The sequence below is a fragment of the Rhipicephalus sanguineus genome, chromosome 1 (assembly GCF_013339695.2).
Source record: "Rhipicephalus sanguineus isolate Rsan-2018 chromosome 1, BIME_Rsan_1.4, whole genome shotgun sequence".
In the NCBI taxonomy this organism is placed as follows: domain Eukaryota; kingdom Metazoa; phylum Arthropoda; class Arachnida; order Ixodida; family Ixodidae; genus Rhipicephalus; species Rhipicephalus sanguineus.
Genome location: NC_051176.1, coordinates 136,087,088 through 136,104,174, shown reverse-complemented (window position 1 = coordinate 136,104,174; position 17,087 = coordinate 136,087,088). Strand labels below are relative to the sequence as shown.

The window sequence follows — 17,087 nt, the reverse complement described above, 5'->3', positions numbered from 1 at the left end:
CACTCCCGAATCAACTACAACCACCCACTCTCTCAGTTCCGCTTAATCGTGAAATGCGGTGAACGTGGCGTTTCTTTTTATCTTGTTCCGTGCAGCACTAAAGCCTCCGTAAGAAACGGGGAGGCGACCACTGTCACCGCAAGTCGAAACTGCGACTTCCGACAGGGGCGGCTGAATAATTCAGGCAGCAGTTGATTCGTTAGGAGCGAACGCAGATGACGCACAGTTCCGCAACGGCAAGTAATCACAACCTTTGAGGCACCCACTGTGATCGCCATGAGAGACAACGCACATCACCGTTCCACGGATCGGGTAGACCGTAGCCGTTCACTTTGCCGTTTGTCAACAGAGAGCTGACGCGGCCGTTTTCCGCTTTTTTCTCCGGCAGTTCTTCGTTACCGTCCGGCCGCTGCTCTTGCGTTTGGTTTCTAGAAGGATTGGGTCTCCTAGCGAGCCTCTGGAAGGCGAGCTTGTCCAGGACTGCGGTGGGGCCTTCGCATACTAGGTACTCCAGGTACGCCAGAAGGAAGCTCCAAACCATCAGCGCAAAAAACAGCGTGATCTAGGAGTGAAATGGAAAAAAAAGGAAAAACATGCCTGTAAGTTCATGGTAGCAGAAAGCATCCTATGCTAAAAAATCTGTGAAGCCACGGTACTTGAGTAATCAAGTTTACGTTACAGACAGAGAAGCACGCAGTTTATTCACAGCTGTCGCCACCAAACATTCTCAGGTGATAGCGCGTGATCATACTAAAAATGACGATCAACGATTGTCTATGTAGACAGCCTGTTGCAGAAGCGTTCAGTTTACTACTCTCGTTGTTGAAGCTTTGTAAGTTTATGTGTTGAGATTGGGCTTACTGAAAATCGCGCGCAGTGAGGCTAGGCACCGAACTTACGGTAAACAATGACTGGACGACCGTAGGTTCAAGATCCGGGTTTCGAATGCCGTGACGTTTACATAATGAAAGTGCGTGATCATTGTACGATACGAAATTCAGCAAGTCAAATTCTATAAAATTACGTTTAATTCCATTGAGTCATCTGAAGTGAATATATGACTATAGATATACGCCCAATATGGTGCCTCAAGCCACGGCGGTACGTTTCCTCATCGGTCTTTGCAGACAATAAATTTAAGAAAGCTCCTTGTCAGCAGCGAAAAGACTCGGCTTTACATAGCTCACCTTAGCAGTACAGTGTATGAAAAACTGGCAGTGTGTTACACTGTACGTAACATTTGAAAGCGAAAGCCTGCTACACAGTTGGTAATACATTAATTTATACAAATGGGGACCAGACATCCTGTAAAATATAACGAGCTAGAGTGTGAGACACGCATTAAGTTACGTTGACGTTCCCAGCCGATTCCAAATTTCAGGCGCCATTCAACAGCGTTGGAAACTTGGACGACGCTTGAGCTTCGCTTTCAAGAATAGAACGCGATAGCGTAAGCGGGCCCCGTGCGCATCGCCTTCAACCGTGCTGCAAGGAAAGGAACGTTTGTGCATGTAACATTGGCAGTTTCAAACTATCGTAGAATGCCTACTGAATCTACAGTTCCGAAGTGCCCACTACACCATGATTCTTCCTTTTGAAATTGGCGAAGTACCCGCTACGTGTCCGTAAGGTGCCATGCGTAGAGCACTGCGCGGCCTCGGGCCTACCCGAAAACCCGGGCCCGGTCCGGCCCTTGGGCAGGGCCGGGCCTGGTAAAGTAGTTTTCACGGCGGGCTTCGGCCGGGCTCGGGTCTGGAGCTCCGGGCTTAGGGCCGGGCCCGGGTTTGAGGCGGCGGGCTCGGGTCGGGCCGGGCTTGGACTTTGCTCAGTTCCTAAAGGGACACTAAAGTGAAACAATGGATAGGTTTGGACACTGATAAAGTGCACTCTGAGGACTCCAATGTCATAAATTTCACCATCACAGGCTTCTTAATAGAGAAGAAAACCAAGGTCAGAGTTCCATTTTTAAATTTAGCGCCGAAATTTCCGCGCCTGACGTCACGCCTTTCAAACTGCACTTGTATTTTGGTGACATTGGCGCAACCAAATTTCCTGAAACTTGGTATGTTTAGTCTATGGTCCCCTCAGAGGTCAATGTACTTCATTTTTACTGATTAGGAACTACGTAGGCTCCAGTAGACGCCATCAGAGTCTATGACGTCACGGCGTTTTCTGCTCGAATTTCAAGGCGGCGCCGCCACCCGCATCTTAATTTTGCGCGTTTTCTCGCTCACCAAGAGCCTTGTCGCGTCGAGCGTGGTGATTTTGGAATTGTAAAAGAGGAATTTACTGATAATCAAAAAAATCGTTTTTCTCTTCAGTTTCTTCTTTAAGTTTGTTCCACATTTTACCTCGAAAAAAGATCCCTTTTTTATGTGGGGCAAGCTACTTGGAGCAACAAGTACTGAACTTCTTTTGCATCTTGATTATGGGGCTACTTGATTTTTCTCAAAAGGGCGACCTAAAAGTAAATAGACCAAGAGACATCTCGCTCTTCTGTCCTTTATTTGCATTCGTTATTATTTTATATCGCAATTGTTATTCTTTAATCGCCGTAATAAATGTAATATATTCAACCTATACCTATAACTTCTGTACCTATATATACCTATAACAGAGCTCCAAAGCTTGGAAACGTTCTTGAAAGTTCCAGCCCTCCACTAAAACGAAAACTCTGCGCGGAGTCTCGTTACATAGAATCCCTATTAAGACACATTCTTTTTCCGTGGCTCCGTCACGGCTGCCTGTCGTCATGTGACGCGAGATGGACATGCACAGCCTGCTTTGCGTACCCACATTGTTAACGCCTGAGCGTTCGTCTTGTTCCGCTATAACCGGGGCCTCAACCTCACCTCAGCTGACGGGCCGCATTCACGAAAATTTACTCCCGCAGCGTTAGGAGAGTGATGAAGGTAAGGGGGGGGGGGAGGGTCCTGTTGTACAAAATGCGAACTAACGTTGCCATTTGAAAGAATACATCTCCCATATCTCATACATGGGTCATTTCTGAAGGGGATTTGGCGGCAGGATTCCAGGAACCTATCGATGCGTGTCTCCAAAATGACCGAAATACCGAAATGACCGAAAATTCCGAAATATAAAGTTTTGTTTCACGGTTATGTATCAACACATGGTGACCGCAGGGTATGCCTCACGAAAAAAAAAAAAATGTGTTAGACCTGTCATGTCTGTGTAGCTCTAGAACGTAATTATACAGAAAATTTTAAAAACGGGACGAAGACAGTCATGTGAGAGCCGCGGGCTGCTAGCGAGTGGTCCGCGGGCCGCATGCAGCCCGCGAGCCATGTGGTTCAGACCCATGCGCTATATAGTGCGAGAGCTACATGACACTGTCGCAACAGCGTTGAAGTGTGCAGGAATAGCATAGGCCCAATAAACATGGCATGGAGCAAAGTATATTCGCTTGACGAAATATCTGGCTTGAAAAAAGGCAATTACGAATTCCGTGCCGGGCGATGTCCCCTCACCTCGAACCATACGCATCCAATGAGTAAGCGTCGAGCAGCTTATTCGCGCCTTTATTACCAAACTGAACGAACCCTGAAAACAGATCGAAATCACGTCGTCCACCTCCGGCCAGTCTATATCCGCGTAGTCCAATCACCACCTTCTACCGGGCAACATCGTTAGCGAGGTACACACCATTACAATATGGAGGGGAAGAAAGGAGCACGGTACAAAACGTGTAAAACATACACTGCTCAAACCTGCAAGGAGAAGCCCTCAAAGAGGAATTGTATAGATTATATTGAAAAGTGGCAAGACGTTCGGGAACAAGAAAAATGAAGGGATGAGCTGGACAGCTATGTTTATTCTGCAGAGGTCCGCAGAAATGTCCGAAATTTGCTCCATTGGTGAAGTCTGAGAACAACGACTGCCGACGCCATCACAATTCACAAGGCAGATTTTGTGCGCCACTGCAGTCAGCGCAAGCAGTTCAGGAAACTTTAGTGCGGCAGAATATCTGATACAACAGCGTGTGGCGTGCTTACAGCCGGAATCTCTTGATAATTTGACTTTTCTCACATTAACATGTGAAGAAATGAACTGTAAACTATGCCATAAAAAACATATAGGCTGTATATACCTGCAATGGTGCGATATATGAAAAAAATGATACGACAAATAGCTTTTTTTTCTCTTCCTTTCAGCTGTCTATACATATTTTGAAATGTACATGTGGTGCACGTAGTTCGTTTGAATTTTTATCTAGGTTAGCGTATCTATAACAAAGGTAATAAATTTGGCTTTTTTTCTCTATTTCTCTTGCTGTGGCAAGGTGCTGAAGACAGGAGCTACATATCCAGAAGGCAGCATGATTGGGTTTGCTGGTAGAGCATGCTATAAATTCCAAAAGAGAGCGCAATAAAAACAAAATGAAGAAAGCGTTCTGTTCTCTGTCGCCTCTATTCTTATTACGCTCCCTGTTGGAACTGAACTTATGTTGCAAATCACTTTTTGATACAATATCTGCTACCAAACACGCTTGATGATTCCCATTGTATTTGCAGAACAAATAGGTACAGTAAACCGCTGCCGAATAATCATTCGTATGTCCGGTCAGCTGTTACCACAGTGAGGCCCTTTTGTACAAGGAATTACCGTAGGTTAAAGCTAATAATAATAATATCTAGGGTTTAACGTCCCAAAACCACGATATGATTACGAGAGACGCCGTAGTGGAGGGCTCCGGAAATTTCGGCCACCTGGGGTTCTTTAACGTGCACCTAAATCTAGGTACACGGGCCTCAAACATTTTCGCCTCCACCGAAAATGCAGCCGCCGCGGCCACCGTAGGTTAAAGCATACTTGTTAGCGTAGCATTCTCCAACAAAACGTAGACGTTTCTTACTTCAAACGCCTTGATGTGGATTCCATGTTCGAGCAACACCACCTATATTATTGGCTCGGGCCTCAGTCGGACCCGATCTGCAATCGAGCCTGGCCGGGGTGGGCCGGGCCGGGTAGGTAATATTTTTTATCGCGTTCGGGCCGGGCCCAGGTCTTTCTTTCAACCACCGGGCCGGGTTCGGGCGGGTACTCTTGAACGAGTTCCGAGCCCGGGCCGGGCCCGGGCCGAGAATCACGGCCCGTGCAGTGCTCTAGCCACGTCCACCAGCGCAGCTGCACACTTTGTAATGATAGGTAGTTTTAAACCATCCATTCGTGGCCCAGTTCACATGTTTTGTCGGCTGGTACGATTTCACGATTCTGCCACGCAATATTAACGCGATTGCGTTAATAGAGCTCGTATCGCAGAAATTCCGCCGTCGGCGTTGGCGCAGTTGGTTGTGAGCGAAAAATCATCATCTTGTCCGTGACCGAAAAATTGAAAAAACTGGAAATAAAATAAATAATAAAAATGTTGGGTCCGAGTGAGAGTCGAACCCAGGCCGTCCGCGGGGCAAGTAGGTGTTCTACCACACAGCCACACCTCTTTCTTTTTTTTTATTATTACCGGTTTCATAACACGACACAGGAATAACAGCAGAAAATACAACAATAGACACGACTGAAGCAATGTCAAAGCAGTGCACACCTATGATTAGTTACATGCCTAAAATTCCTTTAGATAAGCCAGGGGCTCAACCCTGGAAAGCCAGTCAGGGACAAAGTCTTGTTGTTTGAGTACATCAACATATTGACAAATGCTTTCGCGAAAAAGCACGCGTGCAGGTCTCCTGTCAGGGTCGCAGTGGAAACCGGCCATCCTAGCCCGCCATAGACAATGGAGGCCAAGAAGCATTATTAGATCGAAAGGCAGTCCATCCTCATTTTCTATTGGTAAAAATCTTATTCCAAGTGAATGCAAGGGAAGTTCTTTTTTGAGCGTTCTCTGTAAAACGTCCCAGAAATAAACCCCTTCCCAACAATGCAAAAATACATGATCTATTGTTTCTGGCTTTCTGCAGATAAAACAATCGGAACCCCACGGCATATAAACACCTCGCTCTTCTAAGAAGGTCCGAACCGGCAGGGTGCCCGAATGTAACTTAAAGAAAAAGGTTTTTGCGCTCGCCTGAATTTGCATTTTCTTAACACGTTTGAGAACATCGTTACCCTTGCCCCCACTATTTATTACCCTATACATAGGTACCGGAAAAATCATGTCGCATATGTCTTTATGCAGTTTCTTTCGACCGACTGAAAACAGGTATTCACTTGAAAACACAGCCACACCTCTGCTTAGAGCTGCACTAAACGTAACTTTCATGCTTCCCAAAAATACGCGTCCTGTATACAGGTGTCATAGTACGAGATGTAATATCGCAGTAATATTGCGTGGTACAGGCGTACATTGCCATCGGGCGTCACACCATGTCAATATCATAACGACTTGATGGTTTAAAGACAGCCACTCATTACAAAAGGCACACACATTACTGCGCGTATTCCCTTAAGACCACGTAGTGGGTGCATCGCAACTTCGAAAAAGTTTCTCGCGCATAATTGCTCCTGGTTTAATGCACGCTGCGAATTACATAAGGCACACACCTTAGTGCGCGCATTCGGTTAAACACTCGTAGTGTTCGAAGTGCGCACTAGGGGCAGGATATCGCTATCGCGTTCAACTCTTAAAGGCGAAGCTTAAGCGTCCCCCACGACGCCGACTTCGACACCGGGACCTCTGCGAAACGACCTCTTTAACGCTATCGCGTTAAAATAAAAGGAAATGACTTGTAGAGAGCTCATCGCAGCCAAATAATCAAGTGATTAGTTAGGCTGCCACATGAATATCTGCGGTTCCCGTTGGGATTGCAACATCTCAGACAGAACCAGTTGGTTTAGCGTGTGCGCAAAACAGCGCATTTCTTCTCACAGTTCATGTCTAAAGGCGAGGCATGAGAAAGTTATTCGTACCAAATATTTCGCCGTTCGGATTTACGTGCGATGTGTCGCACTTTCACCTTCGTGATGTTTAGTGATCCGAAGTGCATCATAAGAGAGTGGTAGTTACCTGATTGAAGTGTGACCAGAAGACGCGCTCCCTGGACGCGTGTAACATGAGCTGGATGAATGGGAAGTGAATAAGGTAGACGCCGAATGACAACTTGCTCAGCGGCACAAATGCGTTGAAGGATAGGAACTTGCTGAGGAAACCTGCAGGTTAAAAAGAGCAACTGCAGCTGTGTATGATAGCACGCAGCTATCCGAAGGCAATATGAGTTATTTTAAGGGATCACAGCATAAGGCAAACAAAATAAAATACAGGGGGTGGAGGTGGCGGGGGGGGGGGGGGTTAAACATTACTACATTTGTCGTAAAATTATGACAGGATAACTAATGCAGCATGGAATGTTATTTGTTATGTAACAACGCATTAACTGCAATAATGAATCGAGCAAAAGTTAAATGAATTACTGAAAGATGCAATTGCGTTATACCATACCTTTAGAAATTAGAAATATCACGGACTTATTTTATTGTTCGATAACTTCTACCAAGAACAATGTTCATTACTGTAACAAAGCATATAAGACTTTTCATTTTTTTCAGTGAACATTCGCTCCCAGCATCGATGTTTAATTTATTCCGCAAACATGCTGCAGTGGGCGGAAATGCACATTATCAATACTCTTTATGTCCTTAGGCACGACGCAATGTGTTCTGGTGATCGTGATGTCAGACTTATACATTCGAAATGTTGCGCGTAATTAACTCTTACCCGGGACCAAAAATGTCATTTTAGCGTCCTTATGGGACACTAGAGACCAATGTAATACTTTCAGGCTTCCCAGGACAGAGTAAGAAAAAGAAGCAAAAAAAAGAGGGAGGTGTAACGTATGCTTACCTCCTCGACCCGTGGAGCACGCCAGCGTGATCCAAGAGAGAAACACAGACCACAGCACGCGGTCAAAGAACGCCGCGAAGAGCTTTCCGGCCTCCGAAGTAGGATTCGGACTCGCGTACCAGGCGTGCTTCATGAAGACGCAGCAAAAGCAGCAGCCAATGGCCACACACCACCCCACCAACTGCACACCCTTCAAAAAGCATAAGAAATGTCGAGGTTCGTACACTCTTGTGACTCGCCCAGAGCTGGTACATCTGAAGAGATAATTATAGCGCGAAATGAGAACGTGCCTACCATGAGAAAAAAAAAAAGAAAAACACCACGTTGAACAAACAATTAAATTAGAATTTCAGGCAAACCAGTTTTAAAAAATATATCGGATCCCATAACGCCGACTAAGAGGACTTAAGGCGAAAGCTATTAGGCATCTAATAAAGTGCATTTGCTGGCGTTGTTTCTAAAAGTCTTTTGTTGATATGATCATTTGTTTTGTATGCTAGGATGGCACTATAGAACGAATGTGGCAAGTCTTGGAACCCGTCAAAACACATACGTAAGTTGACACGTGAATCTATATTTAAATTCGTCAGTGTTCCTTAAGAACATTCTGGCTTTATCGCTTCGTCTTCACATTTCCCCAAAGGCGAAGTGGGCGCGCAGCTCGCGCGCCCCGAGCCACAATTTTATTACATTTTTTTTACTATATGTGTTGACTGGAACTAAGGCTCATGAGACGTACAAGGTTTTTACCTAATAATGTTATATAACCCATTTACTTGCATTACCATCTCAAAGGATATATAGCGCACTTGCTCTGAATGATCCTCCATCAACGCGGCACTCATATAAATAGTGTCATACTGTTGTCAAATCAAGCACGTTTCGTATCAGTACACAAGTAAAAGATGCGCCTTAGCGAAATATTGACACATATTACTGAACGACACTATATGAAGTAAAAATGGCACTGTCTGTGCAAAGTTTTGGTCGAACTGAATGCTGATGTACGCATTCACAGTTGAAATTATGGACGATATCACAACATCAATGCTTTGCTTAGTCAGGATACAAGGGCTACACAATGACGTGTAGGTCGTTCTCTTTTCTTTTTTTTTTATCCACGTGCGCAGCTAGTGTTTGCCCTGGACATGCTTTGATCGCCGCTTGTTACTTACTTTTGACATCTTTCGTTCCTTCATGTCGTCAATGACAAGGAACGCCATGCAGCCACTGAAGTAGCAAACGGCGTGATAGAAAGGTCGTATGTAGTATTCGTTGGCGGTTTGCATCACAATTCTGTAAGCCAACAGCACATACATGTTTGTTACAATATGGTTGACTATAGCCTTGTCGCAGTGAATCGCACAACAAATAATTAATCTTTATAAAAACTGTACAGAAATGCATTGAGGTAGCCCAAATTCACGTGGAAGTCAGATATGGCCATATAATTGGCCCGAAAACTTGCGCGCTGATTCTCCACTACTCCAGCACTGTCGAAGACCAGGAAACATTTTATAGTATTACAGTTGTTAAGCGGTCAAGTAATAGAACAAGGAATCGACCTGATTTGCGGCAGTCAGAAAACTCGTTATTACCCGAGGCATCTCATGGTGATTCGTATGTTTTAGTAGTAAAACCATGCAAATTTATTGTGGCAATTCAGAAAAAGCCCTTTAAGGTCATAAGAGCAACGACATGAAGAAAATCTGAATTGTAATAATTAATTTTTATACAATTTACTCATTTTTAAAAGAGAAGTTTTTCGACGATCAGACTGCTTGATGTCAACAGAATCCGTGATTGCGATCGCGTCTTACATAAGAAAAAAAAAAGACACGTATGTTACGCTTGAAATCTGACCCTGTACTTGTATAGCTGCAAGGACAGGTCTCAGTGGCAGCGAGAACGCAATGTGTGCAATAGCAGGTTTCGTGTCAGGTGATCACAGAAACATCTCGTAATGAGGAGATTAATGGGGACAAGGACGAATGTACATATAAAAGACATCATTTGAATTCCCTTATGCGTGCGAATCTGTTTAATGTGAGGTCATTTTTCCAGACACCTTTATTACAAGAGTTATGAATAATACTTTGGTGTGAAATGATTGTAATAATGGTTTAAGCATGGATACTTTTCTTGCGCTCTTAAGGGCGTTAATATGTCTACGGCGTTTCTGTTTTACCTACAGGTGTTAATAGGTCTTCCAGTTCACGTAACTGCGTAAGCATTGTTCACAACTAAATCAAAGTAGATGCATGATTGCACGATGCATGCTTTAGAAGCTCGTTGCAATGTAGCACATGGCCACCTCCTAAAGTGGCCACTTCTTGGCAGTGGAAGACGGGCATAATCGACGCTTAGTGAACTGGGGCAGTACGTTGTCAATGGTGCGATAGAACAGAAAATGATATGCGTGTACGTAACATAAAGATATTGGAAGACAGCGGAGTGGATCAGAAAGCAAGCAAGAGTAGCCAATATCCTAGTTGATATTAGGAAATTATTGGACCTGGCCTGTCAGGTAATGCATAGTACAGTACATGGTCGCCTAGAGCTGTGGAATTAACACCTAGGGATGGGAAAGGCAGTCAAGGACGGCAGAAGGCTAGGTGGGGTGATGACATTAAGAAATTTTAGGGCATAAAGTGGAATGAGCTTGCGACGGGCTGGGAAGATTGGAGATCATTGGGGTCTCCGTTCAACTGTGGACATAAATAGGCTGATGGTGATGATTGCAGTTTCTCAACCCAACATATCTGCATATGTGAGTGGCTAGGATTTTGATGTTGCGGTGAGCCTAATGACTTTTGCAGACGATTCAATTTCTCCTGTAGGTCACTGTTTCCTAAACTTAACGTTCTCCCGTTGCGACAATTGTTCCGACAGAAGCAATACGTAATTACTTATCGGCTTACCACACACGACATCTGCATCTGAACTTCATGGCTTTTGAAACAGAATCATCACAAAACGTTCATATATTATCCGCGCGCAGCATGAAATATTTGGTTCAGTAATTAACCGATTTATCAGAATTTTCTAATTAACTGTCAATATTTTTTGTCATTTTGTTGTATATCTCTTGCTTTTGTGTAAGTAATCGATATTATTGATAATAAAACGAGTTGCATCGCCGGTTTTGATTATTTTTTACGCCTTTCAATAATTATCCTCACCATTAACTTACGTATCCCATTTCTTCTTATATGTAATTGACTTTCGCATTGTTCCTATGTTCCTACATTCTTGCTGTTTCTGTAAAATTATCCGATATATGGGGGCACTCAAAAAAGGCCTCCTTGGCAGTTTTTCTTTTCAAAACCCTAGGACCTCCTGTTGTAACATTCAACGATGTAACTCCATGAATGGTGGAGTAAACTTGACTTTGATAAGCTTTCATAAGCTTTTCTTCTTTCTTCGAATCCTTAAACTACTGATTTTCGCGAAGGGTACAAAAATGTATGGGCAATCAATGTTCACTTCCCTGTCTATCTTGCTCTCTGATATGTTTAGCTCTTATTGTTGCTTGTAAAGCAGTTAGCTCGTATTCATCGAACTCTAGCATTCAAAATTAAACTCTGCTGTCAAATTTCATATGGTCCACAAAGCACATGTGTGGGCGTCTAAGGAATAAGTTAAGGCATCTGGAGCCGCATGCCAGGTCACACACGCAAGTCAGCAACATAAAAGTCTTCCTGCTATAGAAATGATATTCTGTTGTGGTATTATGTATGCGATCTTTTATAAAACTCACTGTGGCGTCTCTGCAGGAAACACGACAAACGGGGTCATCTTGGATCCTGATATGGTCCATATAGCGAAGGCGCAGCCCAGAAGAGAAAGTAGGGCAAACGCTCCTAGTGCCAGCGTCTTCCGGCTGCGCAGTTGTCAAACGCAAAACGTTTCAGGTCTACGAAACTACTGCGAAAAAAGCTCATCCCACAAACACACTGTGTAAAAAGTTCTGACTAGTCTGAATAGTGCTCTGTCGATAAAACCTTATGTCATTAAGCGTCGTTGTTCTTTGGCTCACTGATTCAAGGTCAAAAAATGGACAAGAAGTAATATCAGGAGTAAAGCCAAACTTTACAAATGCAGTCCGAGCAAACTTTAAAAATGAAAAGGCTAAGCAGCAATTATTAGAGAAAGAACTGATTGACACTCATCACTGCTGCCATGATTGGCCAGCGAAGCCACTGAACAGCATGGCGAATGGTATCGCAGAACGAATGACACACGCTCTGTATTACAATGATGGCAATAACTTTATTTAAGAACATTGATTACTGATTTGTCACACTATTCATGAAAGCATCAAGACGGAACACTGGCATGTTCCATCTTGACGCTTTCATCAATATGCTTGGATTAGGTTTGCTGCAATGCATGTAAACTTCACTGTGGTTCACTTACTGTGCTATCGGCCCACATTGGTGCGTTTGCAAATTCGGTGGCAATAGAAACATGCGGGTCGATCCTTGAGATAGCACACTTTACTAGTCAGAAACTGAACAAGAGGCGCGCCGAACCACACACTTGGAAAAGGAGGCTGTGCTGAAGTACCGTTCAAGTACCGTTCGTACTGTCACAGCGCGATTCTTTAGCCAACAGTCACCATTGCCGTTTTTTTTTTTCGATTTCAGATGACTGCGTACTTTACCAGAAAAATACTAACCTTACTGAGTATCTTAAACTGCATCGCGATCTAAATAGACTGTTCGAATGGTGCGAAAAATGGCTCATGACACTTAGAACAGCTAAATGTAAGAGCATGCGAGTTTAGCGCCATGCTACTACCCATTGTCCGCGTATGGCTCCCTCTGTAAAATTCCATTAGCGTCTGTTGACAATTGTAAATATCTTGGCGTTTACATATTTTCTAATCGTTCATAAAACATGCATGTAGAAGATGTGACTAATAGCGGAAACCGCATGCTAGAAACTTTTCCTCTGCCCCATCGTCCCTGCAGTTAACCCTCTACATAACCTTGGTACGATCTAAATTAGAGTACGCATGCGCCATATGAGATCCGACTCATGTAATTCACAGTCGCGCAGCATGTTTCATCTTGTCGAATTATTCACGTCATTCCAGTCTCACGTCCATGAAGAGCACCCTAAACTTCTCTGACCTTTCGTTGTGCCGAAAATCATCTCGCCTTAATCTTTTTCACGAAATCTATTATTATAACAGCTATTTGAAGGACGCCTCGTTTCATCCACCTCTTTTCATAATGCCAAGGACGGATGATCTCTATAATGTGGGCCTGCCATTTTGTCACACCAGATTGTGCAATGACTCGATTATTCTTAGGACAAGCGCCGCCTGGAACCACCTTCCCGCCTCCATCGCCAGCATAACGGATGAACAAGCTTTCAAAACCGCCTTACAAGATGCCCTGAAAAATTTTTTACTGCACGTGTAACTATTGCTTTCCCCACTCCATTCTGTAGTGCCTTCGGGCCCTGAATAGTATATTTATTAAATAAATAAATAAATAAATAAATAAATAAATAAATAAATAAATAAATAAATAAATAAGTTTGCGTGCCCTTTCGACCTTGTCTGCCTATTCTATACTCAGGTTCCCGTACTCGATCATAGATGGTGCTCTTTGTGCTTTGCTGACAGACGACGAAGACACGAAACATTCGACCGACGCACCACTAACAGCGTTGCTGTAAAACAAAGCATCCTCAAGTCTAATTGATATCTACGTTACGGGAAGCATGCTTGGTTTGGTAAATAATGGTTTCTCATGAATGAAAATTATTCTGTAGCAAAAGGGGGATGTTTCTGCGACGCGTTTCGAATTTCTGCAAAATGCAAGACAGTGTTTATTCTTGTGATATCCTGTGACATATTCTGGCATGATCAACGTGGTTCATTGAAAAATGGCACATATTCAGTGATACAAACGCTGGCCCATACCCGCAGGAAAAGCCCACTTTACCTAGTGACCCATGTTGTAGTCACTGTTCCTAGAGGAGCGACACACACCCATTTACCTACTAGTCAAATAGTGAGAAGCGCACAGCCAGGGTAACACGCTCAGGGTAATAGCACACGCTTCTCGATGGCACAACCACAGACACTACCCTTGGTGTGGGCCCAGGCTTTTAAACTGCACTATCGTCGGTATCGGCCAACAAAAATGGGCAGATAGTCGCCGCAGAAAACTAAGTTGAAGTATACAAAAATACCTCGCATAAACATTTCAACGACAACAAAAGCAAAATAGTCCTGTTCTGAAGGCTGCACTCTGCCGAAATTCTGTTTAACTGCAAGGGAAAGTTGGGCAAACTGAAGAGCCCGCTGTCTCCAAAATTTTAGCTAAAGATAGGCAACGCTAAAAGTGCTTAGACCTTCGATTATGGAAAACAGTTTCTGATTCAAGAGTGTGTGTTCTATAAAATGGGCGCACTATAACAACTAGAATGCGTTATGAACGTATTTTTATTCAACTCGCCATCCAGGCAGTATGACGTAAAAACTGATGACGTAAAAATCAAGAGAATAAAATATGGTTCTTACCCACTGAATGAATCATTTCTTTATTAAATGTTCGTCGAAAAACGCACCAGCAATCCTTAAAGAAAACGAAATATTCTTATTCAATAGAACGCCTATATCCTACGAACTTCCGTGAAAATATGTTCTTAAAAATCCCGTATGTATATATTTTACTGGAAAGTATTTTAACTTCATGTAGCTGTTTTATACACTAATTCTATGATAAGGAACCCCATTTCGCTTAGTTAGCCTTTGCTTCACAAACTTACCTTTTGAAAAATAGCAGCGTGAGAAGCGAGATGACGAAAAGCTGGAAGTCTGCTGAAAGGTACCACGTATGGCCGAGCACGGTCTGTAAATTCAATTAGAAACATTTATTTATATGAAGACAATTAGGTAAAGCATTTTGGAACCTAAAAACAAAGGCTTATAAAGGGTGAAGAGACATGGTCCAATAGCCAAGACAAGTTCAGATTTTGTCAAACGTTCAAAATTAATAGTAAGCGTCATAAGAAGCTGGCCTCAAGAAGGGCACCACCGCACACATTTGAAACGTTTGTGCGGTTGGTTCTATAATAAATGTAGCGCAATTATCCTGGCGACAAAAGTTTTTCAGCACGGAAAGAAACGCAAACGAATTCGTGAAGTTTTGATAAATATTGTTCGATGGCCAGCAATACGAGGAAGCGGAGACATGACTCCTGACATACTGACGAGGGACTGAACTGTGTGGCGGAGCCAAACAGGCGCAGTTCGTGGGCGTATTGTGGTGTGAGTCTTGACGGGTTTGATGCCTTGACAAGTTTATAAAAGTGTCTATGCAACACTTTTCTGTCGTAATTTAGCGTTGTATACGTGGCTCCTAAGGATGACAAGGTGTCACGCGTAGGATCTACGGTGTCACCGGGTCATATCACCTCTATGCCCGAGAGCTATTCTAACATTTAAATCACTATATGTACAACACACAGACACGCACGGACACATATAAATATCAAAGTAATTGGTAGAACATTGCTGCGGTACTGAGTTCGCCTCCCAATGGTGGCAAAATGTATTTTCTTTCACTTCTTTTCCTCTTTCATTACTATCAGATATTTCCATTTTGAGACACTTAATTTCGCTTATGCTTTCCTTGGCTTCAATTCCTCTTGGCTTGTTAATTTGCGTGCCAGTTTGTATGTAACATAAATTGCGCTGAATACTGGATTCATCCATTTATAACATAAAAGGGGTGTTCTCTCAGCGCCCAAGCATTCAGAGAAAGAAACTAAACAATACAAATGAATTCTAAAGCATGGAAATACAGCTCATATCCACCAACAAAACCCTTACAGCAATAAAGAGTGTTATTCAACGTGCTTCCAAGGGGTAATCGATATCCCATATTTACAGTGAATAGGTGCAAGATTAACCAGGAATATGTTATGAATTTCCAGTTTTCCAATGAAAGCCTCACTCTTTCTGGTCGCGAAAAAGAAATTGGTGAAACAGTAATAGCAATCTCTAAAGAAAGGTTTTATGATAGATATGCCTAGATGTAAAGAGATACTTCAACGCACAGCAAGCGAACAAGAATTCGTGATTGGTAGTAGCCTCATGTGATCAGGTTAAGGAGGAGTACACACTTACGTTGGTCAATTATTACAAGAGATCTATATCATGGAAAAGAAATCTTGAGACGAATAAGTGGGAGCGTACATGGCAGGTAGAGTCTTATCTCTTATAAAGAGCATCGTTAGGGTCTCATTGAAACATGAAGCATATAATCAGGGTGTTCTGGCAAAGCTAACCAAATGACGGCCAAAACAAAGGCATTTGAGAAGCAGCTGAGCCCTGCGCATCGCTTGAACAAGCCAGAAAGTATTCAGGCTAGTTGAGCAATTGCGCTTAACTGCGATTGGCGCGCCTGTCAGCAACAGTATATAGGCAACAGTGACAGAGCCCGGAGGGAGGCTAGAATTAAGCAATCACGCCTGATATTTTTAAGTGCTGTCGCTGCTTATCGCTGTCATGGAAGTTGATGTGAAGACGTGCCCGACCCTGGGGGGAACGGGGGTTAGGAGGTCGATGTTTGAGTGACCTGACCTCCGCTGAAGTTTCAGCGCTGCGCCAGTGTACTGGGCGTCACAGACTAATGAAGCCCTTCGTCCCGTATCTTACTCTGCGCCTTTAGAACAGTCATTGGGACGCAAATAAATTATTATTATTATTATTATTATTATTATTATTATTATTATTATTATTATTATTATTATTATTATTATTATTATTATTATTATTATTATTATTATTATTATTATTATTATTCGTCGTGAGATGTTACATTTGACCGATGTCGCGTACTCAAGGGCGCATGGAGCTCTTACCTGCGGGGTCAGCTCGAAGAAATTTCTGATCTGAAGAAGGAAGCGCCACCAGTTCTCCGCTACGTCGTCGTAAAGCTTTAAAAAGAATGACTTGGTGTCTGGTCCAGTGGCAAAAAGCGGTACCACGTAGAAACACATGATGGTGAAGAAGAGTGGAACGCATGTCCTGCAACGACGGAAGAATGCAAGGAAGGCGGGGCTATTTTAATTAGAAAAGGCTCGTTTTTTTTTCTCTGCAATATATCCTAATGCAGGGTCTTATTCTTAAATGCTGTGCATCTAACCTCAAAAATTAGGTTCGGAATCCAGTCAGACAACGCTCATTTCATATCACATATACGCACAAATAACGCGTACAGTCATACACACACTCATACACAAGGAA

General features: G+C 43.2%; 1 protein-coding gene across 2 annotated transcripts; it reads right to left on the bottom strand.

Moving 5' to 3' along the window:
* Window positions 1-229: 229 nt before the first annotated feature.
* LOC119386983 (nose resistant to fluoxetine protein 6-like) lies at window positions 230-16,864 on the bottom strand. Of its 2 annotated transcripts, XM_037654282.2 has the most exons (7): window positions 16,703-16,864; window positions 14,603-14,685; window positions 11,574-11,696; window positions 8,989-9,109; window positions 7,814-8,003; window positions 6,980-7,122; window positions 230-562 (listed from the first exon to the last, which is right to left on the bottom strand). In XM_037654282.2, the coding sequence occupies exons 1-7, from the start codon at window positions 16,838-16,840 to the stop codon at window positions 245-247; spliced, it is 1,116 nt and encodes a 371-aa protein (XP_037510210.2). In that variant the 5' UTR covers window positions 16,841-16,864; the 3' UTR covers window positions 230-244. The 2 variants fall into 2 exon arrangements, with proteins under 2 accessions (XP_037510210.2, XP_049272623.1); XM_049416666.1 differs by lacking the exon at window positions 11,574-11,696.
* Window positions 16,865-17,087: the final 223 nt, after the last annotated feature.

Coding starts and splice junctions, on each gene's coding strand:
- LOC119386983 (XM_037654282.2), bottom strand. CDS start 16,840: ATGTGTTTCTACGTGGTACCGCTTTTTGCCACTGGACCAGACACCAAG. Junction 11,697..14,602: donor ACGCTGCTATTTTTCAAAAG/GTAAGTTTGTGA, acceptor ACAACTGCGCAG/CCGGAAGACGCTGGCACTAG. Junction 9,110..11,573: donor TTTCCTGCAGAGACGCCACA/GTGAGTTTTATA, acceptor GTTGGCTTACAG/AATTGTGATGCAAACCGCCA.